Below are 27,888 nucleotides of genomic sequence, written 5' to 3'. Positions count from 1 at the left end.
AACGGAAGAGAAAACTTTTATCATTATTATTATTATGTTCAACATCGAGAGCTTTAAAAAGCGGGATGTGCATCCTCAGAGATGAATGATCTCCCTACACTGGACGTGTCTAGCAAAGATGCTTTAGAAGAGATTCCTACACAAGATATCCCCCAGCGTCAATCTGCAACCCAGAAACACAAACTTGGTGTTTTCGAGGCTGGATGCTGGGTGGAAGGGAGGCCTCAGCCACCCAGCCCCAGAACACAAGCCCACCCCTTGCAGTCCTACTCCGCCTCAACTCGCATTTCCTTGACTGCTCCCCTGGGGGAGGAGGTATTGGCGCCTGGCCTGGGCAGAGGGTCATGTGGATGTGGCGGACCCTCTGCACATCCCAGTGGCCGCCCATTCACCCAGGCCTTGCCCTTTTTGAGAACTGGGAGCTTTCTGGCTGGGTCTGTTCCCACCAACAGCGTTCCCATCCAGGGAGCTTAAAATAGTGCCTCTTGGCTGGGGCTCTGGAGTGAGCAGTGAGGGAGGCATTTGTGCAAATATGGGCCTGGGAGAAGGACTCCTGCCCCAAGAGGGTGGGGGTGGGGTGGGGTGGGCAGTGCGGCAGGAGAGCCAAGACCTCCAGTGGAGGATGCGCCCTCCTGGCCACAGCCCCCCTCCATCTTGCAGTAGAGGCGCCTGCTAGTCTCCTCCTGCCTCCCCAACCTTACTGGGTCCACTTGGGCAAATCTCTACACCGAATCCCAGCCGAGGCTCCAGGGTGGGCCCACTGAGAACAGGGACCTCTACATTCTTCTGCTGGTTCTATCCTTGTCCCCACTTCCTACCTAGGAACACTCCAGAAGCATCCTTTTGAAGGCCCAACTCAAAAGTTATTTTTAATAATCACAGTGACAATTGTAGCTGCCACTAATTGAGGGCTTACTTTTGTCAAGCGCTCTGCTAAGTGCTTTAACATGCATTGTCTTTGGTCCCCACGACCATCCACTGAGAGCTAAGTTACCATTATCTCCACTGTGCAGAAGAAACTAAGGCTCAGAGAAGTCAAGTAACTTTCCCAAGGTCACACAGCTCTGAATTGGCAGAGGCAGGATTAATACTCAGGTCTGTCAACCTCTGGAGTCTGAACTCTTTACCTCCTGAGCTGCACCTCCTCCTCCGGGTCCCCGCTGCTCTGGGCTCCCATGCTCCATCCCAGCATTATCACCCTGTATCACATACATACGGCTGTTTTGATTCAATGCATCAAGTATTTAGTGAATGCCTACTATGTGCCAGGAACATTGCTGGGTGCCATGCCCACACCCTGGGAGCTCTCAGATCCCCTTGGAGGACTCTAGTTTGGGCTTGGGCTCAGTGACCTCCCTGACATGCAGGATCTGGTTTGAAGATGTCAGGGTGAGGTTAAGGCAAGCACAGATCCTCCTTGATGATCAGCTGCCTCCTTCCTGGACATTCCTGCCTCCTTCATGGCTATGATGCTCCTCTCCTTCCCGCCCAGCAGGGAACAGCATGTGCAGGAATCAGACAAACTTACTTTGAATGCTCTGTGACTTTGGGCTCTCTGAGCCTCAGTTTCCCCATCCGTAGATTCGGGATAAAATTAGGACCTCACCACAGGGTGGTTGGAAGGATTTAATAAAACAATGCACATGAAGGACTTAGCACAGTGCCTGGTGGTCAGTAAGTAGAATTATACAGCAGCTATTATTGCTAATTGTTTCTTTCTGAAAATTACGGTGTCCAGGTGCCAGATACTTAGAGCCTAGCATGTGGTAGGTGCTCCAAGTGAAGGGAATCACTGACACAGCAGACAGAAGCCCCCAACCCTCCCCACCTCTGCCCCCTCACTCTTGGCTGGTCGTGCTGTTCCTGATCTGATGTGGAAGGTGTCCCGGACACTGGTCTTCATCAACAGTAGGGTCGCTTGGGCAGCCGGGGGCAGGCAAAGGACTTTTACTTACCTGGTTCCCTCGTTTTCAGCCCAGGGTCCATTCTAGGGAAAACGGGTGGCTGGCACGGAAGTTCTGCCAGGGTTTGCCTGCTCCTTGGGGGTGTCTGGCTTTCTGGTGGCGCCACCTGGTGGTGAGTACAGAACTGCTCCTAGCTGGGCAGCAGCTAACGGACCTGGTGGCTCTGAGCACGACCATTCCCTGACACTCACTCTCCAGCCCAACCACCCCTTCCCTCATTCCCCTGTGTTGACCACCTTCTGCGAGAAAAGACCTAAGGACCCCAACTCTGCTGTGGGGCAGAGACCCCTGAAGCCCAAGTTCCCATGCCTCCCTCAGGCCTGGCTCTGACCTGAGGGGTAGGGTCTCTAAGTGGTTGGCCAGGGTTCACCCTCAGGATATCCTTCAGGGCTGATGACCTCTCAGTGGTTTCTATAAACCAAGGCTGGAAGAATGGGCCTCCTTCCTGGCCTGAGATGGCCCAGGAATGGGAAACCCAGTGATGGTCCCTGGGCCCATCCTTGACTCCCCACTGTACCTGCTTGGGTACACACAGATCCCCCTCCACATTGAGGGGACTCTGGGACTCCCAGAGGGACTGGCCTGGCTCCTACGTTCCCTCTTAAGCAGCCAAGAGGACTAGCCCAGCCCAGAGCTGTATGTATAAAGTTTGGAGAAAACTAGTAAGAATTAGAAGAATGAAGTGTGCTCAAACCAGCCTTACCCCACCTTGCACCAACATGCTGTGTGAGCTTGGGTAAGGCCTGTCCCTCCCTGGGCCTTGGCCTCCTTGTGGTAGCATGGCGGTGGGGCAGGGAATGAGCTAGGGGATGGGTGAGGACCCCTATAGCTCCCAGACTGGGACCTTGTTAAGGTGCAAATTCCTGGGCCCGCCCCATCAGAACTCTGGGGCCAGGACCCTGGAATCTATGTGAAGTTGGAAGCTGAGGCGGCCAAGTCCTGTCTTTGGGAGACGGAAGCCAGCAGTGTGTGTCGCCAGCAGGTAAGGAGAGTGTGGTGGTTTCAGGGGTCCTGAGAAGCAGAGGAACCCCCTGGCAGCCCAATCCCCATCTTTTAATTTCTCCACCTTTCTGTGGATGCAGGGATGTGTCCCCCCAGCTGCGTGTCTGTTGGACGCCACCGGCAGCGGCAGCAGAGGGACAGCAAGGAGGCGGCACAGGTTACAGCCACGTTGCCCCCATCCTTCGCCCTCTCGTGCTGGCTGTTTCGCTTGTTCAAAGGACAGTGGTGGTGCGGCTGGGACAGCCTGGGGTGGGACTGGGGGCCCTTGTTGCTTGAGGAAGTATTTTCAGAGTCCCCCTCCCTCTGGAGTTTCCAGTGGTAGAATAGAGCCCTGTCTAGTATTTGACCAAATATGGTGGTATCTCTCATGAGCTCGAGCCTCCGCCAGCTTCTCAGTTATGCTGTGGAAACCTGCCCCGGACAGATTAATCTTGTGACATTCAGGAGCGCCTTGCACCCTGCGTTCTTCCCCTCGGTGATTCCTGTAAATGGCCAAGAGTGGCCCTGAGTAGGACGGTGCAGTCCTGGATGCCTGTTCATGGTGTCCCTCCCCTGTCCTCTTCACACCCCCTTCCACCCCCTCCTTCGTCTCCCTGGGGGGACTTACTCGCTCACATTCAGCTGGGCTGCTCACTCAAGGGGAGAGATCCAGACCAGCAGGGCTGGTCCATTCAGCCCCTGATTCCAGGATGTGTAGACCCTGGGGTCACCTGAGCTCATGAAATTGTGGCCAGAGCCTGTGAAGCCCAGAAGTCTCTCAGCCATGAGGGTGGGCCCGAGGGGGTAGAAAAGAGAGTTGGCTGAGCAATGAGAACCGTGCTTGCTCTGATGCTAATAGAACAGCTAACGTTCCCAATAACAATTATACAATTATTTTATAATGATAACATTCATAATGAACAGCTGTGTTTATTGAGCACATACTACGTGGCACTGTGCCAGTTGTTTAACATGGGTTCTTTCCGTTACTCCTTGTGGCAGCCCCGAGAGGTGGCTACTATGACATCCCCATCCTAGAGATGGAGGCACTGAGACTCAGAAAGATTTCAGGGAGAAATGGGCCAGGCCACTGTCGATTCCTGGGTACGACTCCCATTTTACAGAGAAGGAAACTGAGGCTGAGAGAGAATGGAAGTCACAAGCAGCCACACAGGGGCAGGCCCTTGGAGTGGAGACCTTCTCTACACGAGGGGGAGCATTGCATCCAGAAGGCCAGGACAACCGGCCATGAAGTCCTCATGAACCCGTGACTTGGCCTGCGTGAGAGCACACAGATTCAGAAACATGTTCATAGCAGGCCAGAATTGTGCAGAAAATATGCCAAGAAAAACAGAGTGGGGTGGTGGATAAAGCCCCACATGGGGACCAGATACGAACCCCAGCTCTATCATCTCTCACTCACTGTATAATCCTAGACAAGTCCCTTCTTCACTCCGGCCTCAGTTTCCCCTCCTGTGAACTACCAGTGTACTGGGGGCCACTGAGCTCACCTGAGGCTGGGTGAGGCCGGAGTGCCTGAGGCTGTTTCCCTGGGAGATGGGGCCTGTGTCCCACTCCTGGCTAGCTCTCTCTGAGAACATTTGATCTCCTGACCAACGGACAGCCTGTCCCTCCTCCACCCTTGCCCCCTTGCCATCCCCCAAACTAACGAAGCCGATTGTCTCAGGCAGCCCTGTGGGTGCTGGCTGGGCGGCCGGCCGCAGGCCACAGGCGGAGGTGCCACCCGCCAGAGCCCCATCAGACACACAGGGCATTGTCCCTCAGTCAACAGCCCCTGGGCACCTCGGCCCAGCTCCTGGCCTGCCCCCACACCCCTCACCGCCTGCCACTGCGCCAGGCCCAGCCAGCTGGGGGCCCAAGGCTCCCAGGCGATGACGAGCCCACCCACCCACTCCCCCGGCAGCCCCCTGACGAGCTATAATTGCTTCGCGCCGTCCTGTTGCTGCCATTCTCCTGGCGGAGGCATCTGGGGTTCCAGGCGGGTGGCAGCTGCAGGCCGATCGCCTGGCTCGCAGGATGGACTGGCCACACAACCTGGTACGTGACGATTCCCTATTCCACCCCCATCCCTTTTTAGGGCCTGAGGGTTTCATTACTTCTTCTCTATTGATTAATAGCAGCCTCTGTTTGGCTTGGAATCTGCAGAGGTGAGTTCTCCCTCTGTCCTCTCCCCCAGGACAAGAAGGAAACAGAGACGGGTCTCAGAGGCTGCAGCCATGGCCAGCAGCTCGGCTCCTGAGCCGGGCTCAGCCCTGTGACACTGAAGCCCTTTCAGGCCAAAGGCATCTGGGGAGATCTTGGCCATCTCCGTTATCGGGGTTTTTCCAAAGAGTCTCTGGGTGCTGAGATCCAGGCTATGTGACCCTGGGCAAGTCCTTCTGTTTCTCTGTTTCCCATCTATAAAGGGAGAGCCAGAGTTAAAGAACGCCATGTGAGAAGCTCCGATGAGAAAGCCTATTGTTAGGGAGATATTTTTCTGCAGCAGAATCTAGGACCAAAATGGAAGAATTCAGCCACTTGAATCTGTCATGGATTCTGTGCCAAGAAATGGTTCTGCCGAGAGGGGCTCTGCCGGAGCTTGTTTCTGAGGGTCAAGACCGGCTGGGTAGATCGGCATGGGCCGTGTGGGTGGTAGGGTGAGGGATACAGGGAAGGTGGGAGCCTGGCTAGATTCAACGAGGAGATGAAATTTCCCCTTGAGGGTCTTCCCTTCTGACCAGCCCTGGCCCCCACCCAAGTCCTGGCCCTTCTCTCCCGGCTTCCTGAGGAGTCTGTGTCCTGCTGGGCTCCCAGGTCCTCTCCCGTGTGAGTGAGAGGCTTTCCTGATGCTCCCAGATGTGGATGGCGTCGGGTGAGGGTGGACAAGGGGTCAGGCAGGCAGAGGGTCGGGGTGTGGACGAGGGGAGCAAAGCTGTCATGGAGGCCAACAGGGATCCTGGGCCATGACCTGCCCACCTCCCCAGCTGCATCTCCCAGCCGCTCCTCCCAGCCACTCTCAGCCTTGCTGTTTCCTTTCAGCAAAGCTCTTAACCAACTGAAACTTCGTTTCACACTTTCCTTCCCCCACCCCCGTACAATTTTTAGGCTCCCTCTGCCCACATCTGCCTCTGTCTTATCCTTCAAACCTCACCAGACACGCCCCCTCCCCAGAAAGTCTTTGCAAGACCACCCCACTGCCGCAAGGCTAAGCGGGTGGTCCTGCTCTTCTCTAACCACACGCTGTGTGGTCCCATCCACACACTGCTGCTAGCGAGGCTTAGGTGCACGTTTTCTTGTTCACCGTCTGTTTTCCTTGCCAGACTGTAAGCAACAGATGGGCAGGGATGGTGACAGGCATTCATTCGCTCAGCAAATGTTTACTGAATACCTAAGTGCCCAGTACCGTGCAGACACAGGGGACAAGGCAGTGTGTGGAAACAGATACGATGCTGCCCCTCATGGAGCCTGTGCTAGGTGTGGGCCCAACATATAAAAGAATCACACGTATGCACCGTAAGACTGCAGTCACGCAAGAGGCATCAGGTGTTGAGAGCCCCAGAAGGTCCACAGAGGCCTCCCTAAGGAAGTGGCACTGGAGCCAAGACCTGAGGGGTGAGAGGCAGGACTCTGCAGGGAACAGCCTGTGCAAGGTCCTTGTGCAGAAAGGAGCACGGGGAGAGGAAGGTTTGCGAGAAGGCCTGAGGCTGAAGCACGGGTGTGAGAGGCAGCCAGGAGTGATTTGAGGAAGGAGAACTCAGCAGAGGTCTGGCCTGGGCAGGTGATGTTAATACGTTTGCATTTCAAACACCCATCCTTGGCCAGGGTGTGGAGAATTGATTGGAAGGAGGCAGGGGAGGATGTGGGGTACCAGGTAGAAGGCTGGTTGAGCTGTCCAAGAAGGGGAGGCTGGTGGTACAGATAGTGAAGTGGATGGCTGGGGAGATTTTTCAGAGGTGCAACAGGACTTAGCGATGAGCGTGGTGCATACATGCATCTGTACACATGTGGTGGGCTGGTGGCACCAGGCCAGGGCATGACAGGTGAGGCTGGCCCCGCTAGAGGCCTTGCCTCTTCCTTCCCCCTTCCTTGGGCCCCAAGTCTTAGCCCAGAGGGAGACCTGGCTCTCCCACCTTTGACCTGTGGCCTTCCTCCCCAGCTATTCCTTCTCACCATCTCCATCTTCCTGGGGCTGGGCCAGCCCAGGAACACCAAAGGCAAGAGGAAGGGGCAAGGGCGGCCTGGGACCCTGGCCCCTGGGCCTCACCAGGTGCCGCTGGACCTGGTGTCCCGGGCAAAGCCATATGCCCGCATGGAGGAATATGAGAGGAACCTGGGGGAGATGGTGGCCCAGCTGAGGAACAGCTCCGAGCCGGCCAGGAGGAAGTGTGAGGTCAATCTGCAGCTGTGGCTGTCCAACAAGAGGAGCCTGTCGCCCTGGGGCTACAGGTAGGCCAGGCTGGGCAGCAGTGGGTAAGCTGTGTGTTGCGGGCTGGAGGGGATGCCTTGCCCACTCTCCCTGTCATTGTAAGAGCTAAGACCTTGGATTTGGAGGCCTGGGTTTGCATCCTGGCTCTGCCTTTTACTGGCTGTGTGGCTTTGGGCAAGTTGCTTAGCCTCTCTGAGCCTCAGATTCCTCAACTATTAGTGGAGGTGATAATAATATCTACGTCATAGGCTTGTTATTAAATGAGATATCCATGCAGGGCACTGCCGTTGTGTTCTCCAAGTCTCCAGTGAAGGGCCTGCAAGGCCTTCCCCAAATGTCACGTCTTCCAGCTCCGAGTGCCTTGTACACACCTCTAGTTACAGCACTTCCAGGCAGTACTGAGTTGGCTGTGTGCATATCTGTCTCTCACGCTAGACTGGGACCATTCCCAGTGCCTGCATCAGAATCATCTAAGGATTCTCATGCCCCATTCAATCAAAATCTCCAGGGATGAGGCCCAGCAAGTGGCATTATCTACATCTCCACATGGTTAGGATACATAGCTGGGCTTGGGAATCAAGACCTGCTGCCCCTAGGGGACAGGAGTGGTGTCTTAACTTGGTTGTAGCTCCCCTTCCCAGCACACCACCTGGGCACACAGAAGGGGCCATGTGTATATGTGGAGAATAAATAATGAAGAAAAGGACTGACCCTGAAGGGTCCTCACCCATGAACCCAGGCCAAAGATTTTTAGCCACACAACTTATGTCCTGAGACTCTAGAAGAGCATGTTCAATAGAGTTTTCTGTGACAGTGTAAAGTCCAATATGGTAGCCACTAGCCTCATGTGACTACTGAGCACTTGGAATGTGGCTAGTGTGACTGGGGAGCTAATTTTGATTATTTTAAGCTCAAACAGTCACATGTTGCTAGTGGCTCCCATACCTGGAATGTGGCAACTGGAAGGGTCCATAAAGATCCTCCGAAGCTGGGCTTCTACTTTACTGTGCCCATGACTTTCTTGGGGATCTTCTGAGTATGCAGGTTCTGATTCAGGAGGTCTGGGGTAGGGAGAGATTCTGCATTTCTAACAAGCTCCCAGGGGATGTGCTGCAGGTCCACAAGCCCACTGCCTTTCCTCCAGCACGGCACGGTCTTGCTGTGCAATCAAAACCTGGGTTAGGAAAGGCAGGGGCATCGGGGCTGGGCACCACTTTGTCTTTCCCACAACCTTCCTTCTGCCCTGTGCTCTCTCTCCTGCCTTCCCGCAGCATCAACCATGACCCTAGCCGCATTCCTGCAGACCTGCCGGAGGCGCGGTGCCTATGTCTGGGCTGCGTGAACCCCTTCACCATGCAGGAGGACCGCAGCATGGTGAGCGTGCCTGTGTTCAGCCAGGTGCCTGTGCGTCGTCGCCTCTGCCCGCTGCCGCCACGCACCGGGCCCTGCCGCCAGCGCGCAGTCATGGAGACCATCGCCGTGGGCTGCACCTGCATCTTCTGAGACAGCCCTCCCTGCACTCCTGTGCTGAGCAAGGCAATGAAAAGTAAAGGCTGTCTTTTGGAAAGCAAGACTGGGTTTGTTCCTTGTGGCTCTGAAGCCCAAACCGGGTGGGAGGTAGATTTCGATCAATGTGAAGGAGGATTTTTCCATCACCCAGTATTCTCCAGCGCTGAGATGGGTTATTACAAAGATATTGCATTCATGTCTACCATTTAGGACAGTTACTTTCTTTAATTTGGGTTTATAAGCCTATATTTCAGCCACGTTATTGGAGCTTGGTTGGTATAAACCTATCTAGGAATGAACAAGAGTTGATTCTCCCCAGTTAAGTCAAGGGCCATTGCAAAGAGTCCCTTTAGAAGCAGTGAGCTCCCTGTCTCTGGAAGGGTCCAGCTAAGGCTAAGCCTCTCAAGAGTATTTTGGAGCAGTTTCCTCCTTTGGGTAGAGTCGATGATGTACATAGTCTCTTTCAACTCAGATTCTTTGCATGTCACACTTAGATCCAGAGAAGAGCCTCCAGGTTGCCAAAGAGCAGGGGTTTTTAACCGGGGCCAGCGAGCACCTAAATTTTCATGTGGGTACGTCTTTCTGGGCTGGAGGCTCCTGGCTTTGAACAAACACTCAAGAGTTGAGAACATTAATGCAGATCATTCTTTCATCCAGCCTTATCCACAAGGGGATCTGGTTAGATGGTTTGCTGTATCAGTGGTTCTCAAACCATAGCTAGCACTGGAATCCCCCAAAGGGCTTGTTTAAATACAGATTGCTGGGCCCCACGCACAGCGGTTCTGAGTCAGTAGGTTTGAGACGGGGGCTGAGACTTCGCCTTTCTAACGCAGTGGTTCCCAGGTGATGCTGACGCTGCTGGAATGGGGACCACGCTTTGAGAACTACTGGCTTATACCAAGACCCTTTGCTGATCAAAAAGGCAGCGTGGACTGACTTGCGCTAAAGCCCCTGCTGGCTCCTGACCCCTGGATGCTAATTCCAACCCCCTCTCCCATTAGCCCCTTGCAATTCAATCCTCCCCTGCCCTCCTAGCTCCTGCAGCAAATCCTAAGTCAGCTGTTCTAGGGGCTAAAAATACCTTCCCTCTCTGAAGACAGCTGAGGGGCTCAGGCTATTTTCTGAGGGTAAGAATAGCTGGCGCTTTACAGTTAATTTCAATAAGAGGGCCAACAGCCAGCATAGGAATACTTTGCTTGGCTGCTCTAACTTCAGTGCCTAAAGCGGCTTTAGTTCTGAATGTTTTCAGGGTCTAATTCATGAAAGGGCAGTGGTTAGGTATGTGCCTGTCTGGGCTGGCAAGTAACTTACCTTTTTTGGTATTGTTCTAGAGTGGATACTGGTTAAAATTACCCCAGGAAGCTTCGGCCTGGTTCCAGACACATGGAAAATAGACTTCATGTGCCAGCGCGTGCGGATGCCTTCAGCAGCCGCTTCTCCTCCCTGGGGGGTTGCTCTTCTCTGAAGCCCCTGCAGCCTGCTCTCCAGGCCTTAAGACTTCAGCTGCACACAAGGGACCCATGGCCTCCAAGGCCTTTTTGTGGGGTAAGGGCCTGGGAGCCCCCCGGGTGCCCAGGGCATAGGGATCGGGTGGGGAAGCTCCTCATCTGGGTGGTTCTGGCTGTCCTCCTCCTACCAGAGCATCCGACACACAGAGATGCTCAACAAATGCCAGTTAGTTTTATACGGATGTTGCCTTTTCCTCTTTCTGGGCTTCGGTTTTCTCATCTGTGAAACGAGCAGGCGGGACTTAGGGATCTCCAGTGTCTTTTCTGGTTTTACTATTCTGTGACTTAGGAGCTTGGCCTAGTGAGCTTGGGCTGGCAGCTGGCCCTTCCCAGTTCCGTGGTTTAAAGGCAGCAGCGGGGAGTTCAGGACCTTTGGAGAGGCAGGTCTACACTACCCCAGAACCTCCTTTGCTCTAAGTGGGTTTCATGTTTTCCACTGTCTGGTGAGAACCTCCCACTCCGTGAGAACAGAGGCCTCATTTAACTCCTTCAGCGTTGCATGTCCAACACCGAGCAAGTGCCCGGTGCAAAATAGGGGTGCAGGGCTTGGTGAATGAATGAATGCATGCGTGCACAGAAGCCTCTAGAGGGAGCCCACGCTCTGCCCTTAGCTTCCCCTGTGGCTCCTTCAAAGGTGGGTCAGGAGCAAGGCATTCCTCTCTCCCTCACTATTCCTCACCCACCTCAAACTCTACCCTCCACAGGCCTCCTCCCCACAAAGTGCTGAAATTTTGCTTGGGTCACCTGCTCTAGGGGTGGAGTCTAGGGGTGAAGTGTCAAAGGTCTACTGTGTTGCACCCGGGACTACTGAGGTGGTGTGGTCTCTTTTCCTGTTTTGTTTGGCAGATTATAGGGCTCTCTCTGTCTTTGCAAATGCTCTGTCTTCTCCCAGAGAGCTGTGGGCCCTTGGGGGCTTCTTTCCTGGTCTGAGAAGGCTAGGGTGGCCCTGGGGCCAAGGTTTCCGGCTGGTTCCCATGCTCCCTTCTGCTGCCTTCAGGAATCTCTGGCCTCTCCTTGTAGGCAGAGAGGCGGTGGGATCCAGCTCTCAGGTTTGGGCTTGCGGAAGCAGGCAGCGTAGGCATTTTGGCCTGCTTTTGGTCTGAGCTGTTCGGGCCTGCCTACCCAGAAAAAGGAAGTTTCTGAAGGACCAGCCAGCTCCAGTGCAGTCAGGCTGAGGATCAAGTGTATCTGCCCTGGTTTGCCTCTTCTGCGCACACATCCTTAGGGATGCGAGGGACGGGTGGTTATTAGGGACAAGTCTGGTACTGGCCTTGGTCCTCTGGCCCAATACCAGTGATCATCGGTTACACCATGACAGCCCATAGCACCCTTATTTCAAACACAGGCCATGACATACTGTAAGAGGTCATTACATACTGATTTCATTGGACCTGGGAGGAAGGGGAGGGCACAGCCCCCTCCTGAATCTGGTTGTCAGTGTACCTCTCTCCAACACCCTTTCCACCCCTCTGATCTTAGAGTTTGGAGACCACCTCTACCCCAGGGGTGGGACTTGACTGTTCTAAGCCAATCAATCAGTTTAATCTTATCGCCTGTGTCCCAGGTACTGTTGCAGTAGCTGAATCCTAAGCCAATCAGCATGTGGCATTCACTTGGCCACAGGAACTGGTTCAGTAGGGGCCCAATTTGGCCCAGAGCCCAGACTTTGCTTCAGGGGTCGTGGGAGAAGACCCTCTGGCCCTGGGAGCTATTGGCAGCCGTCTCTGACCATGAGAGAAGTGAAGGCCACGCTGGCATTCCACAGTGCTCGATGCCTGCCCTGTGCCTGGAGTTTTACGATTACCAATAAGACCCTTTTATCGCTTAAGCTAGTTTGAATTTGGTTTTCTACTACTGCAACCAAAAGCATTCTTACTGATGTGTCAGCCTCATATTTCCTATGACCAATGAGTGCACGCTACTTGCACTTCAAAGGCACCATCTCTTTTACTACCATCACTTCCGCATAGTAAAAACAACTTCAGAGGCAGTTTGGCCCTCTGCCTCCTTGAAGGGTATTTTGCCCCATACTGAATTCAGTTAATTTTTAAGGAGACATTCAAGATTTAAGCTCCATTCTATGAACTCATCCAGAGACTTTGGGCAAATTCTTTCCTCACTTTGGACTTTTTATCTCCATCTCTACCAAAAGAGGGAAGTTAGCTGGATGCCCGCTGGGGCTGTTCCTGTTGGGAATTTACAGTGTCAATGTCATTTGGCAGTGTTGTGTCATCCTGGGGATCTGGGCCCTCCCCTGAGCCAGATTTAGCAGGTCTGGATGCAACTTGGGCATCCAACCTCTGAAGAACTCCATCTCAGCACCTTCTTTTCTCCCCATCCTCTTCTGGGATGAATGCTTGGGGGTGAGGCAGGACTGCCCTCTACCAGCTGGGAATTTGTTTTCTTATAAGATAGATCCACGGTATTACTCCTCAACTCTTGCTTAAGGGACAGAATGGTCACTTCTTCCAGGTGCCAAGGAAAAGCTTTCCTCTTCCTTTGGCCTGGTATGTTTCCCTTTTTTCCACTGGTTACCAGGAAGCTCGGGGCTATACTGCCAGCTCTGCTGGGGTAACCGTTTCTTCCTTGTATCCTACCACAGTCATCTCCTCCAATATGCAGTGTTGTCTAGAGGCTTGGATGGTGTCTATTAAGTTCTTAACTAGGTACCTTGCATCTAGCAAGCCTACAGTAAATAGGAGCTTTAATCCTGTCTTATGTTTTCTCATCTTCCCTCTATTTGTAACCATCTGGTTACATATGTTTCATTGTAGGTGTTGCCTCAGGTACATGTTGGGAGTAGGCAGGGGAAAACAATAAGGAAATTTGATTCAGAGTTCTCTGCCTTATATTCCCTCCCATAGTTATCACTGTCTCCTAGTTAGAAAACCAAGTCAGAAGCAGCTTAAGATGGATTTTTATTTCTTCTTAAAAAAAATAAATAAATGAATACATTGGCTTGAATGTCCTTCCCCCTCTCTTACTCTCCCCTCTTCAAAAGAAGCAACACTGTGAAAATCCTTAAGATGGAGAGGCAGAGAGTTGGTCACCAGGGCCCACACTGGAGAGAAAAGACGCTCCACACACGAGGGGTCAGAGAAGGGCTCTGTGGGTGAGTGTGGCTTGTAAAATCTTGGCCGCTGCGGGGGGGGGAATCCGTCTTGAGCGGGGGCTGGACGTTTCCAGCTCTCCCCGGAGCCCTCACAGTTCAGTCTTTACCTTGTGCATCAAATCCTTTTGGTCAATCTTGTCTAGGTCCTGGTACCAGCGGTTGAAAGCCAGCAGGGCCACGTTCTTGGCAGCCACTGCCGTCACCTCCACAGAGCTGGCCGCCCACTCCAGGGCGTTGAGGTGGAAGAGCTGGTCGTGCAGCACGAACCGTGGGAGGGGGCTGTGGGGGCCGTGGACGGGGTGGGCCTGCCACTCGGCTGTCTGCACTGAGTAGTAGGAGCGAAAGAGGGTCTTCAGCTGGGAGCGAAGGAGGGGCTGGGGGGACTGGACTCGCCAGACGGCGGCCTCCTGAGGCTGCTTCCGCCGGAAGCTGGCCGAGACGTTGACGGGACACATGTTGTCCAGGGCGCAGAAGAAGCTGGGGAAGTCTGTGGTGAGGATGCTGGCAAAGGGGAAAAGCTTAGGGTCGGGGAAGCCGAAGTAGGAAGAGTTGAGGTAGCCATGGACCAAGGAGACGACGGTGGGCTGGAAGGAGCCCTGGACGACATCGATGGGCGGGTCGAAGCCTTCAAAGGTGATGGTACTGCTGTTGTCCAGGTGCAGGGGGGTGGCGATGACCACTATGTCGTAGTAGTCAGAGCCTGTGCCCACCTCATTCTCATACTTGACATGGTACAAGGGTTTCCCCTCTAGAAGGAGAGGGAAGAGAGCACAAAAGCCCGCTTCTTTCTCGGCTTCTCCCCACTTACCTGCCATCTGGGGCCCTGCACTGAGGGGACGAGACCCTCCGTGGGTGCAGCTGGGCTTTCCAGCTGCTGGGTCCCAGTCTTTCCGTGCTGGTGTGGCTGCAGGGCGAGCCCTGGACTGGAGTCAGGAAACCCGAGCTCTTTCTCTGGCTCTGCCTCTGACTAGCTGGGGGAACGCGGGCAAGGCTGTGGCTCAGAGTCCTCAGTGGTCAAATGAATGGGACTAGATTAATGCAAGTCTCTGCTTTCTGGCTCTGACATTTGAATCGGGGCAACAGTGCCCTCTGGTGTCACTCGGCAGTGCTGGGAACCACTCCCCGGCAGGTCATAAACCAGGGCTTTAGGGACAGAGGAGGTGGAAGTGTTCACTGTTTAGGAATGGAGTGGACATGGCCCCTGCTCTGTCTACTCACCTGTTTGCTGCAGGGTCACAGTGGTGACCGTGGCGTGGATCACGTTGGCCTTGGTGAGCTTCAGCAGACTGGAACAAACCAGCTTGTTGCCTCCCTCCACAGACCACAGGCTGCCTTGGGCCCCGGCTAGCGACATGGCTCCTGGGCAAAGGGGGAGGGAGGGCGGCCAGTGGGTTCTCAGAACCACTGGGCAGTGGGCTGGAGAGTCCAGCACCGTCCTACCGGGGCCTCTCTCCCAGGCCAAGACTCCTCCCAACCCTGGGCACGGAGAGACGACACACACAAATAACTGCAACAAAATTCACAATGTTGTGAAGTAAAAACATTAGGCTCAGTGCAAGAGCCACTATAAAAGACCACAGATTGTATGATTCTGTTTATACAGACTGCCCAGAATGGGCAAATCCATAGCAACACAGAGTAGATTCGTGGTTGCCTAGGGCTGGAAGGCTGGGGGATGTTGGGGAACTGATGGCTATAGGTATGGGGTTTATTTTGGGGCAGTGAAAATGTTCTAAAATTGATTGTGGTGATGGAGGCACAACTCTGTGAATATACTGAAAGCCACTGAATCCTACACTTTAAATGGGTGAACTATGTGGTATGTGATATCTTGAAGGATACATACAAGATACTGGCAGAGTGAGCAGGGTAGTCTCGCTGAGGTGAAACTAGGCAGGACCTGAAGGGTGGGAAGGAGCTAGCAGTGCCAAGAGCCAGAGGAATAGTATCCTGGGCATATGGGAGGTGCTTGTTAATTATAAACCTTTTCATTCATTTATTCAGCAAAAATGGGCTGAGTGCCTATGATGGTCGGCACTGTTGTAAGGATACATCAGTAAACGAAGGAGACAGAGGTTCCCATTGGAAAGCCTGCCTTCTAGTGGGAGGAGATCAAATAAGTCGATCAAGTAGTCTGCTGGAAGATGATACCTGCAGGGCAGGAAGGGTAGGGGCAGCTTCAATGAAAAGGCAACATCTTCACAAAAACATGGGACAGCGAGAGTTTACCATGATTGTGTCTCAGGGAAGAATGCTCCACGCAGAGGGATGGCCACACAAAAACCTCAAGGTGTGAGTGCGCCTGGGACGTTGGAGACATGGCAAGGAGGCCAGAGTGGCTAGTTTGGGGTGAGGGAGCGGTGAGGTGGTGAGGCCTAGACCATGTAGGGCCCTGCAGGCCACTAGAAGGACTTTGGGTTTTCCTTGAAGGAAAGTAGAAGCCATTACAGTTTTACATGCAGGCCTGTCAGGATCTGTCTTTTGTTTTAAAAGGATCATCTGGCTGATGCATTGAGCTTGGGGGGCCATGGGGTGGGCGGGGGGGTGGGAGACATGGTAGGAGAGTTGCAGTAATCCTGCTGAGGGATGTTGGTGGCTTAGACCAAGGACGAGGCAGTGGTAGGAAGCAGTCAGATTCTGGGTATACGTGGAAGGTAAAGCAGATGGGATTTCCTGACATATGACATAAAGGATATGAGAGAAAGAAATGATTCAAGGTTTTGGCTGGAGCAATGGAAAGGAGTAATTACCAGCCAAGCTGGGCAGACGCTGGGAGGGGCAGGCTCGAGGGGAAAGATCAGAGGCTCAGGTTTGGACGTGCTGAGTCTGAGACGCCCATTAGCCCTTCCAGTGTAGACACAAGGGTGGCAGCTGACACATGAGCCTGCATTTTCGGAGAGAGGTCTGGGCTGGAGGTCATATTTGGGAGTCAGGTGGGTGGAATTTAAAGCCTTGAGACTGGCTGAACTCACCAAGGGAGGCTAAGTAGTTGAGAGCAGAAGAGGACAAAGGACCGAGCCTGGGCCTTCCATGTTAGGAGGGGGAGAGGAGAAGGACACAGCCAAGCAGGCCAGTGAGTGCCCATGTAGCTCCTCAACCTCGAATGCCCCTCTCTGCCCCTCCACCACCCCAGCAAAATCCTACAGCATCTTTCAAGGCCCAGAATGGTCATCATGCCTTGGGGAAGACATGCCCTGACGACTCTCGGGCAGATTTGTGGCCTGTGCTGGAGGATGGTGGGTGGTACATGTGCCCACCTGCCCCAGTAATAAGCTGGGAAGATGCGGTGCTCTAACAGATAAATACCCAGGGGCCCAGAGGCCTCAATGGGACAGCTCCTGAAACCGATCCAAACAGGAGTGGTAGAAACACACAGGACCTGAGAGCTGAGCCTCCCTTTCACCGTCTGTGAAGTGGGATGAATACCATCTCCTGACAGCTTGGAGGATAGATGCCAGAATCAGAGGCGGCAGTGTTGGTTAGGCAACTGTACTGAGCCAGGTAAATGTGAGGTTATCACAGGGAGGGCCAGGGAAGGGCAGGTGGGCAGGCCGAGGGCTGGAGGCTTACCGGCAAAGGCGGGCATCGCTGCTGACTGGCCGTAGCTGGCCCGCAGGACAGCGGAGACGACATCATCGATAAAGCGCTGTGTGACGCCCACCTGGAGCAGGGACTCGGCCACGGAGCGCTGGGTCATGTTGACAAAGGCGGATTCCCCCAGCGAGTACAGCAGTTCCTCCACACCGGAGAAGGCATAACCGTGAGCCTGGTACTTATAGATCCTGGGAGACAAGTGGAGCCAGAGCCATTGTGCAGGAAGGCCTTTCAGCTGACTGCCTGCTGCTGGGTCTGGCCCAGCAGGGACCTGCCCCTCCGCTCCATGCAGTGGGTGGGAGAGGAGGCTGGTTATGGTACCTTTGGCCTATTCGCTGGTTGTGGTCTGCCTGTCTCACTTAGAGGGACAGCCCAGAGGGAAGGGCAAATACTCTGGAATCCCACCAGACCTGGCTTCACATCGTGGCTCTGCTGAATGACAAACATGTCACCTCTCAAGCCACTCCCTGCCTGAGGTCACAGTCCTCTTCTCACTCAGCTGGGACTGCCAAGCAGTGGGCTATGCCCGCCCCCATGGACATATCCCCTCTCCAGCAACTTTGGCTCTGCCCGAAGTGGCTTCTAGGACCGCATCGGACCCGATGGCAACTGCCTTATGTCAAAGTTGTCTGGCTCGGTCCAGCAGGCCTCCCACTCACCCCCTCGATAATGGCTTGTTCTCCCACAACTCCCCCAATCTCAGGGGCTGGCATTTGCCTGGAACCATCTGCTGATGGACTTTCGGACGGCTGGCCTTTGAAAAGTTGCCTCTGCTTGGGCTGCTCTGTAAACGTGTTGAGTTTGGTTACGGACATGACACCCAGATGGGGGTGTCCACAAAGCAGTTAGAAACTGATTAGTTAGTGGGTCTGGAACTTAAGGGGAAACTGGGGGCTGACAGGTAGAGGCTGTCTCCCACAAAAGGGAGAACTTGGCCCTGGGTGTTTAGATGAAATTGACAAGGGAGAAAAATATAAGAAAGAGGAAAGAGGAGTGAAGACATGACTTTGGGGACACCCGGAGAACATAAGGAAGAAGTGCCATGAAAAGCATAGTCACAGGAGTGGGAAGAGCAGAGAAGTGCCAGAAACCAGGAAGGAGGTCTAGAGGCCACGACTGAGTGTCTGATGCTGCAGCCTCTGCATCTGGGCCAGGAAACAGGGAGAACCTTCAGGAAGGAGAGAGGAGAGCTGGGTACCATCCTGGTGAGTGAGTGGATTACGAGAGATGGACAGGGTGACAACAGACCACTTGTCCTCGTTATTTGGAGTTGATGGGGAGGGGTCCAGGAACCAAGGAGGAGACAGGTGGTAAAGAAAGCTGTTTGTTCATGGTGGGACTGGGGGACAGAAGAGTTTGTAAATGGTGGCCCACAGGCTGCTTGTGGCTGACAGGTATGTTTCATTTGCCTTATAAGATGAATTGGTTGTGCGCACTGAAAAACTGGGAGATTTCACATATAACTGGATTTCCAGCTTCTTCTGAAACACTGGAAGATGGCATTCCCCCATGGCCACCAGTAGCTCGAGCAGAGAGCGGCCGCCCCTTCAGAGGGGGGCCTGGCTCTTCAGGGCCCCTCACTCCTTAGCCTTCCCTTCCACCCAACTGCTTCACTTATTCATACCCCAGGTGGGCCCTTGAAGGTGGCTGAGTTTGCAACCCATGCTTTTATTTACCAGTTTAGCTGAGGGAAAGAGGATGCCAGTGTGACAACGCGAGAGACCAACTACCGCTGCGCTAAGCAAGCACCTTGCCGACGCCGGGCGTGCTCGGAGCCTGGGCGGATTCTCACACCCAGCAAGTACCTTTTCCTTTTGGACAGTGTACAGTCACGTTGGTTCCTCCGGCACCTCTCTTCCTCTCTCCTTCTAGAATGCCCTCCCCACGCTCCACCCAGCCCTACCTCATGAACTTCTCCATGACCTCCTCCACCCACATCTGCAGTCTCAGGAAGCTGATGCCGTAGTGCCACCAGAGGCGGAAGAGGTTCAGCAGGTACCAGTCAGTCTCCTCCAGCACAAAGTCCTCTCCGTTGAAGATGGCGCTCCTCCCTCCCACTTCGCGCCGGTGCCGCAGCCCTGAGGAGACAAGGAGGAGGCCCTCAGGTCCCCTTCGGAGGAACCCCCGCCCCGGGGGAACCTAGCAATGCCTGAAGCTTAAATTCAGGGGCCGTCCTGAAGGATGCACGTGGATCGGCTCCATTAAAGGGAATATGAACACTATGGTTTGTGCATCTGTGCTGCTTGTTTAAGAACAGTATACAATACACTGGGGAGATGTCTGGCCTGGCTAGTCAACAAAGAAATTAAAATTAAACTAATGTACCATTTTACATTTTTTCCCAACAGGGGTCCACTCAGCCACGAGTGAGGGAAATTCAGACATCATCCTGGACCGTCCAGGGGCTGACAGCCAACAGGGCCTGCTCTGAGATGGCAGCCCTGGGCACCAAGACCACATGGAAGGAATCACAGCTCCTGGCAACTGCCTGCACTCTACAACTTACAGAGCACTGGGTCTTCGTATCTCACTTCATCTTCTCACAGCCTCGGGAGAGGCAGAACAGGTGTTAGCACCCCCAGGTAAAGATGTGGAAAGTGAGGCTGAGTGATTATAGGACCTGCCTTAAGTCAAGGGTTTTTATTTCTTTCCCTCCTATTCCTGTCCCAAAGCCACGAATTTCCCCTACCCAGAGGCAACCAGTAAGTATATTCCTTCAGCATCCTTCTAGAGATATTTTGTGCAAACACTTATAAACGTGTACATATCTCTGAGTTATCCCTCCCCTCACCCCACATACTATATACACTGGTCTGCACCTTATTGACATATGTGTCTTGGAGACTGTTCTCTACCTGGGCCTACAGGACTTCCTCACTCTGGCTGCTGAGCAGTCGGCTGTGTACTTAAACAATATTTTGTTTAATCTCAGATCCCAGTGGGTGGGCAGGTGGGATATTTTCAACTTTTTGCTATTACAATGCTGTAATGAACAACCTTGTGTGCCTGCCACTCTGAACATCTGCGGGTACACCTACAGGATCACTTCTGAGAAATGGAATTTCTGCATCCAACCGTACATGTATTTGGTTTTTTTTTAAACTTAACTAATTAATTAATTAATTTTTGGCTGAGTTGGGTCTTTGTTACTGTGCTTGGGCCTTCTCTAGTTGCGGCGCGTGGGCTTTTCTCTAGTTGCAGCGAGTAGAGGCTATTCTTCGTTGCGGTGTGCGGGCTTCTCATTGCGGTGGCTTCTCTTGTGGCGGAGCATGGGCTCTAGGCGCGCGGGCTTCAGTAGTTGTGGCTCGTGGGCTCTAGCGCGCAGGCTCAGTAGTTGTGGCGCACGGGCTTAGCTGCTCCGCGGCATGTGGGATCTTCCCGGACCAGGGATCGAACCCATGTCCCCTGCATTGGCAGGTGGACTCTTAACCACTGCGCCACCAGGGAAGCCCCGTATTTGTGGTTTTGATAGATGCTGCTGGGGCTGAATCTCAGTTCTCTCACTTATTAGCTGCAGGGACTTAGCCGAGGTGTATATGCTTTCTGAGCCTCAGTTTCCTTGGGAGGAGATACAACACCCATCTTGCAGGCTGGTAGGGAGGATTGGAGGTAATGCTTATGTATCACCTAGAAGGATGCCAGGTACTTGGCAAGCACACACCATGTGGAAGCCATTATGATTATGATTATTGAGAAGCAGCAAATTGAAAGGGAAAGAAACTGGCCTGGGGGGGAGGTCAAACCTGAGTTCTAATCCCGGCTCTGCAACTAACTCACTGTGTAACCTCAGGCAAGTTCCTTCCCCTCTCTGGTCTCAGCTGCTCCATCTGTAAAACGAGGAGATTGGGCTATATGACCTTCCGGACTTGACCATCAGGGTAATCTGGGAAGGGCCCGATGGCTGCCGCCAGCCCCAGGACGGTGCACTCACCCAGCTGCTTGACGAAGCCCTGCATGTGGAGGCTCAGGGAGTGGAAGGAGGCGGCGCCACTCTCGTAGTGCTGCTTGTTGACCGAGATGGTGGCCAGGCGGCCGCCCACGGTCCCCTTCTCAAACACGTCGATCTGCACCCGGGGGCCGAAGTGCTGTTGGAGGAAATGGGCCACGGCAGAGCCCCCGATTCCGGCTCCAACCACGGCTGTCAGCAGGCCCGGGAGGCAGGCGTGGGGAGAGACAGAGCATGGGCGTGAGACTGCGGGTCACGCCTTCTCAGCCTCCTGGGCCGGTGGTTCCCAGGTATTTGCATCTCATAGGCTTTTAACATCTCAAAAAGGAAATCTGCAGACTCGTTCTTAGTAAAGCTATTAATAAACAGCAAAGGTCAACCTGAACACTGCCACCTACTATAACCCTTATTTTATAAAGAAAAAGACAAGTTAGCAGCAAAGGAACAGGAAAGAATCTCAAAATTCAGGATGCTTATTTTAAAAGTATAAGTTTAGTTTTATACAGACTCTTTACATTGTCCCTAGTTTTATTTCACTGCGAATTGGTGAAAACCTGGTCACCGACAGGAACATTAGGTTAGATTTGTATTTGGAATCCACTCCTTAATCCAGGGGTTGTCAAACTACAGCCCTAGGGCCAAATCTAGGCAGATGCCTGTTTTTGCAAGCTGAAGTTTTATTGGAATGCAGCCTCGCCCTTTCTTTAGCTTATTGGCTATGGCTCTTTCATGCCAGGCAGAGTTGAGTATAGTTGGAACAGAGACTGTAAGCACAGCCTAAAATATTTACTCTCTGGCCCTTTACCGAAGAAGTCAGCCAACCCTTGGTCTATTGCAACCTCCCAACTGACACGTAAGTCATTTCCACATCTGTGTTTGCCGAGCCTGGAATTCACCCTGTGATGGGTCGCTCATCACCGTATAGGACATCTATTCTGCTTTGAACTCTTGTTATGAAGTTTCAGCTCGTTGACGTCTTTTTGGGTCTTACCCACTGTCTTTACTACGCCTCCTGCCTTCCTGTTAGTTGCAAACTTGGTTCATATACCATCAATAGTCTCATCCAAGTCACTGAGAAAAGCGTTTCATTGGACAGGGCTCTGAGGTGCTGCTAGGAACCGCTGACCAAACAGATAGTAATCATTACATAGCACTGAGAGGACAGTAAAGCAGCTATGAAACTACTGAAATGGATGGCCATGCTACCCACAATTTTTGCCCACCACATATCTAAGACACAGCTTTCCTCTCATCTGACAGTCTTATAACCTACTCAAAAAGAGAATGAGATAAAGCTGGTGTGATTTGTCCTTACTAGACCCATGTTGGGCCCTAAGACCACAGGCTCCTGTCAAGAAGGCAAAAATACAAGGTTCTTTATGATCTGGGCTCCATTTACTTATTCCATTCCCTGACTCACCCTTGCAACACTCCACCTTCTTGTCTTGACTTCTTTTGCTGTGGAGCATGGGACTTTGCTCTCTCATGCCTGTGCCTTTGCCCTCACTGCTTCCTTTGTCAGAAATGCTCTGTCACCCTTTGCCTCACTGACCTCTGTGGCCCTTATATGTAGTTTTTAGCTGGCTTGCCTGACCCGCCTAAGACAAGTGTCCCTCCTGCATAGTCCCACAGCACTCTCCTTACCCTGGCCTAGTCCATGGCACACTATACTCAAATGATCTGTTAAGGTCTGAGGGCAGGTCCCTGTGTCCCCAGATCCTGGCAGGCAGTAGAGCTCACTATTTCTTGCATCTTGAAAGAACAAACTACTTCCTTCATCTCAGTGTTTACAAAGCCACTTCCAAGAATGCCCTTAACCTTTTAAACCAATGTGCTCCCTACCACTTCCATTTTCGACCAAGCCCCAAATTACCCTTTTTTTTTTTTTCCCCAGAGAAACTGCTATCACAAGGCCTGGAAGCTGCCCAAGGACTACAGGGAAGCAGAAGACCTCACCTCATTGAGAGTCAGCTCATTCAACACCCACAAACTGACACCCACTCTCTGGTCTATGGTAAGATGTGCTGGACATAGGATGAATCAAACAGGGAGAGCTCCGGTCCCCCTGAGCATAGGCGGGGAGAGGGCGGACACACTCATGCACTGTTAGCAATGACAACGTGTGACCAAGTGCAACAGCGGGATTCCAGAGAATCCTGAGGAAGCAATGAATTCTGCCTGAGGGTGTGGGCCCCAGGCTTCACAGGGAAGCAACGTTGATCACGACCCTGGAGGACAATAGGCTTTGCCAGTGAGCAGAAACACATTCTCTGCAGAGAGAACAGCATGAGCAGGTCACATGTGGAACTATGGGGGAGTTTAAAGGGTCCAATGTGGGCTTCCCTGGTGGCGCAGTGGTTAAGAATACGCCTGCCAATGCAGGGGACACGGGTTCGAGCCCTAGTCCAGGAAGATCCCACATGCTGCGGAGCAACTAAGCCTGTGCGCCATAACTACTAAGCCTGTGCTCTAGAGCCCGTGTGCCACGACTACTGAAGCCCGCGCGCCTAGAGCCTGTGCTCTGCAACAAGAGAAGCCACAGCAATGAGAAGCCCGCGCACAGCAATGAAGACCCAACACAGCCAAAAATAAATAAATAAAATAAATAAATTAAAAGAAAAAGGGTGCAGTGCCACACCGAGGTGTTCAGATTTGATCATGCAGCAGCCTGAGGGTTAAGCCATCTTAACAGGAAGCTCCTCGTTCCCATTGTGGGTAGAGTCCAAACCACCAAGGACAGACAGAGGCTGTTGTCAGAGGACTGAGGAAAATCAGGAAAGCTACAGGGCAGCATGGCATTGCCAGGTATCCTGCCTTGATGATGCCTGGGGTGAGGTGGGTAGGGCTGGCTGGAATGAGGAAGGTAGCAAGTTCTGCGTTGCCAGAAATGGTAGAGCTGTGAGGAGGCCCTGCCCCTTCTTCACTGGTCAGTGGGAAATGTCCTGCTCTGCTGCCCTTTCCCAAGAGATGGGGGAGGCCCTGCATCTCAAGACATTGCCTGCCTAATTCTTCCCCATCCTTCAAACCCTGGCTCCAAATCCACCTCCTCCATTAGGCCTTCTCTGGCCACTCCAGCCCTCAGGATTCTCTTTCCTCTGAAAACCCTAAATGTTCAGTCCCAAACTGATTTCTGGCACGCTTCAGCCTGTCTTAACCCTTTATGGCCTGAGCTGTGGTTTGGTAATCCAAACCTTAGCACTGCACTGGCCCTGTTAAGTCTGTGGTGCTCCCATGGGGCATCCCTCCCTGCCACCTAGAGTGCACAGAGGGCAGCCTAGTGGATTAGGGACTCCTTCTCCTTCACACCAGAAGCCCAGCATCTCTGCCTATGGGAATTTTATATACGAGGGAATTGAAAACCTTTCATTCATGTAGAGTTAAAATGACAAATGTTAAGAGGAAAAAAGTGTAAACAAATATGAAATTCTAGTCAATTATATACATGATGAAGTATTTAGCAAAATGTCCTGATGTCTGCAATTTATTTTGAAATGTATTAAAATGTAAGATGGATTAATGCACATGTGATAGGTATGTGATAAAGCAAATATAGTAGCAGTTTCTTAACGGCAGAATCTAGGTGCTGGGTATACAGGTGATCACTGTACAATTCATTCAACTTTGGTCTATATTTGAAAATTTCAAAAGAAAGCAAATAAGTAAGAAGACTGCTGTTAAAAATCCCCCACTTCGTCATTCAGCAAATCTATCCCCAGAGGACTTACCATGGGTTCTGTCTCCCCTAGAACTGCCTCCTACCCTCCATGAGGTTTTGGCTTAGATGTTACTTCTAGGAAGCCCTCCCAGAGCCCACAAAGACTGGGGTGAAGTGCCCCTCCTCTGTATTCACAGTGCTTTCTCAGCCTTAGTACTAACTTCCTTGTATTGTGTAGTCTCTTCTCCTCCACACAGGAACTGTGGAGCACTGTGCCTGCTACACAGACAACCCTCAATAAACCTGTGTGAATGACGTCAACCAGAGAGGCCAGAATCTCTGTCCTGGGGGCACCTGGCAAAGAGCCAGATCCACGGCAGATGCTCAGTGTCCCTGGACCTTCCGGTAAGATCGGTGACCAGTCCTGCCCCAAGCCTCTTTTCCGCCCCAGGTAGCCCTGGACACAAGCCCACGCCTCCCTCCCCATCAGCACCTTGCCTACTGCGGTCCCCTTCCTCGCCCAGTCGCAGTGCCTCGGCTCTTCTCCACCCAGCTCCTCTCCCGAGGACCCCTCCCTCGCCCAGCTGCCTTCCCCTTCCCCCATCCAGAGGCTCCCGGCTCACAACACTTTTCCCTCGCAGCCCTCCCCAGATCAGCACCCCACCCGGTCCTTCCCGCACCGATTTTGCTGGGCCGGGCATCGCCTGTAGCGGCGGCGGCGAGGAGGGCGGCCAGCACGGCGAAGAGCCGGGCAGCGCGGGCCATGGCGGACAGCGACTGGGGCAGCACGCCGGGGTTCGGGCAGTCGCGGGTTGGCGCTGGGCTCCCCGCCCCGCCCCGGCGCCCCACTGGCTGTTCCGTCTTCCAGCCTCGCTGGTCGCAGCCTCTCATTGGACAAGCAGCCTTCCCTCTCCGGCAGGAGGCTCTCATTAGCCGCATCTCTCTGGGGGCAGGCTCTGTCATTGGCAGCTTCTCCGTCCCGCCTCCTGGATGCGGTTTCCTCATTGGCTGGCTCGTCCTGCTCCGGCGCAGGTGTGCGCGCTTCGAGTGCTCAGCTTCAGGACCAGGGCCCAGCTCCGGGGGGATTGACGGCAGAGAAAGAATTGAAGCTTTGACGATCTCGGTTCAAATGCAACCTCTGAGCGTTAGTGGCTCTGTAGCGTGCTTTGTCTGTGTCTCGTTTTGTTTCCGTGCTCTGCCTTTCTAGGTGGTTGTGGCAGTCACGTGAGATAAGGGATGTGAAATCACTTGGCAGTGTCTGCAAGTGCTGGAAATTGCTGACCAGTCATGCAGTCGGGATGGCTAGACGCTACTTGTTTCAGCATATGCTGAAACAAGGCCAGATGCTTTCAAGACTGCTGTTAGTTACTACGTGTATTTGCAGTTCTGACATACAGTTTATGTCTCTGCCTTCTACTTAAAAACAAAAGGTAAGAGTTCCATCCACTCTCCTTTCATAGGGGAGGAAAGGTGGGAAGGAAGGGATAATAAGCTCCCATTTTCACCCTCTAGGAAAACAAGAGCAGCTCACTGTGGCTAGTTTACCACACTATGAAGGACAGATTTCCTCTAGCAGAAAATAAAATTGGGGATGAGTTTCAGGATAAAATAAGGAAAATTCATGTTTATTCAGTCAGATTATGGCTAAGAGAAGAAATGGAAGGAACTCGGAGAATAGTAAAAGGGCATAGATCTGAGTTTCCAACCAGCTCTTTGAGTCTTAACAGGGCAATCTAGATTACTAGTAAAGTAGTAGATGAATAAACATGCATTTCTCATATTAAAAAGAAAAACTTTTTGGCAGTATTTGTGTTAGAATGGAAAACCTTTTAAGTTCATTTCCAGACTCAAGATAGTTCCTTAAATTATCTTTTAAAACAAGCATTCACCATCACTTTGTGCCATGTTCTCTTATGTGCTAACAATATAATTCTTGCAGTATTTTAATAGGGTAAAATCATATTAACTTTAAAACTCAACTTGACTCTACTTTGCTTTTAATTTTAGGGTCCTCGGTAACTCTAGATTCTAGAGCTGTATTTTCTTCTGTTAGGAAGTTCTTCCAATCCTACAACACATCGATGATGTGTCTCAAAGTTGTAGGACAAGTTCAAAAAGGCTGTTTAAGAGGAAAAGCAAGGAGGCATAATTCTGGTGGCCGAGGTGCAAAACTAGTAGTTTGACTGGGAGTGAGGTTGGGTGACTCAATCAGTTATTTATTGCTGCATAACAAACCACCCCAAAACTTAGTGGTTAAAAGTAACAATCATTTATTTTGCCCTTAAATCTGCACTTTGGGCAGGGATCAGTGAGATCAGCTCATCTGTGTTCCATGTTATGTCAGGTGGGGCTGCTCCACTGGGGACTGGAGAGTCCACTTTCAAAGTGGCTCACTGAGATGGCTGGCAGGATGGTGCTGGCTGTCAGCTGAAAGCTCAGCCATGGCCCTCAGTTCCACTCCACAGACTACTTGAGCTCACTCTTTGGTTTGATGGCTGGGTATCAAGAGTGAGCATCCAGAGACAGGAAGGTTTGGGTCAGAAACCAGCAGTGTCACTTCCCTTATATTCTATTGGTCCAGATTCAAGGAGATTTTGGAGTCGTGTTTTAAAACCTCCAGTGAATTTGAGAATGTGGACAAAGTCTGAGTGGACAGGAATAAGAATATACTTTCAAACTAGCACTGAGAGTATGAGGAACAATGGATTATGGAGCCAGGGTATGCAGACAAGACTGGAAGAATGATGAAAATGCAAGGCCAAAACTACAGGAAAGGCTGGTTCCAAAGAGGGGCACTTAGCCAGGAGGCTGGGTATGTGGAAGCCAGTGGAGAAGCAGAGGTAAAGGAAAGGCCAGGCAAAGGTTGGGGAAGGGCTTATGGAAGCAGGAGGCCACATGCCAGTAATCTGGTTGAGAGGATGGTCAGAAGTCCTGCAGTTCAAGTGAAACGATTAAAGCAGGTAAGACAATTAGAACCAAGAAGCGAGCACAAGAAAAGGCAGTGCCAGAGAGGAAGGCAGAAACAGGAGTCCAGATCTAAGAAATACATAGATATCAGAAGGAAGCAAGTCAAGGAGGTAGAAGAACAGACAAGACTTCAACACCAAGGCAAGGTGTGGAATGCCTACACTGCATCCACTTGGCTGGGCTGCTGGTACCTCCACTGAGTGTCAACAAGGTGAGTCAGCAATCA

The 27,888-nt window shown here is 52.5% G+C and overlaps 2 protein-coding genes across 7 annotated transcripts in view; one reads left to right on the top strand and one right to left on the bottom strand.

Annotated features, from left to right (window-relative positions):
* Window positions 1-8,938, top strand: part of IL17B (interleukin 17B) — a 43,716-nt gene extending 34,778 nt beyond the window's left edge. For 2 of the 4 annotated variants that reach the window (XM_082382797.1, XM_082382796.1), the window contains 2 exons: window positions 7,102-7,391; window positions 8,643-8,938. In XM_082382797.1, coding sequence (XP_082238923.1) covers window positions 7,102-7,391; window positions 8,643-8,874 — 522 coding nt within the window. In that variant the 3' untranslated portion in view covers window positions 8,875-8,938. Of the gene's footprint in view, window positions 1-4,883; window positions 7,392-8,642 lie in introns of those variants that run through there. The other 2 variants (XM_082382798.1, XM_082382795.1) reach the window with 2 other exon arrangements.
* A 4,351-nt stretch (window positions 8,939-13,289) lies between these two features.
* PCYOX1L (prenylcysteine oxidase 1 like) lies at window positions 13,290-27,835 on the bottom strand. 3 transcript variants are annotated; one of them, XM_082382721.1, is made up of 6 exons: window positions 25,376-27,835; window positions 21,026-21,232; window positions 18,998-19,172; window positions 17,071-17,282; window positions 14,719-14,859; window positions 13,290-14,125 (listed from the first exon to the last, which is right to left on the bottom strand). In XM_082382721.1, the coding sequence occupies exons 1-6, from the start codon at window positions 25,698-25,700 to the stop codon at window positions 13,590-13,592; spliced, it is 1,596 nt and encodes a 531-aa protein (XP_082238847.1). In that variant the 5' UTR covers window positions 25,701-27,835; the 3' UTR covers window positions 13,290-13,589. The 3 variants fall into 3 exon arrangements, with proteins under 3 accessions (XP_082238847.1, XP_082238846.1, XP_082238848.1); XM_082382720.1 differs by having other exon boundaries at window positions 13,290-14,248; window positions 25,376-26,944; XM_082382722.1 differs by lacking the exon at window positions 21,026-21,232 and having other exon boundaries at window positions 13,290-14,248.
* Between the last annotated feature and the right edge of the window lie 53 nt (window positions 27,836-27,888).

This window comes from Balaenoptera borealis, assembly GCF_965194805.1.
Source record: "Balaenoptera borealis genome assembly, chromosome: 2".
Classification (NCBI taxonomy): Eukaryota; Metazoa; Chordata; class Mammalia; order Artiodactyla; family Balaenopteridae; genus Balaenoptera; species Balaenoptera borealis.
Note: the sequence above shows the minus strand (reverse complement) of the source record. Positions and strands in the feature narration are given on the sequence as shown.

Excerpts from the sequence above, each read along its gene's own strand:
- PCYOX1L (XM_082382720.1), bottom strand. The coding sequence starts at position 25,700 with ATGAGGAAACCGCATCCAGGAGGCGGGACGGAGAAGCTGCCAATGACA. Across the intron at positions 21,233-25,375 it reads TGCCCGGCCCAGCAAAATCG|CCGTGGTTGGAGCCGGAATC; the intron begins GTGCGGGAAGGA and ends GCCTGCTGACAG. Across the intron at positions 17,283-18,997 it reads GTCATGGAGAAGTTCATGAG|GATCTATAAGTACCAGGCTC; the intron begins GTAGGGCTGGGT and ends CTTGTCTCCCAG.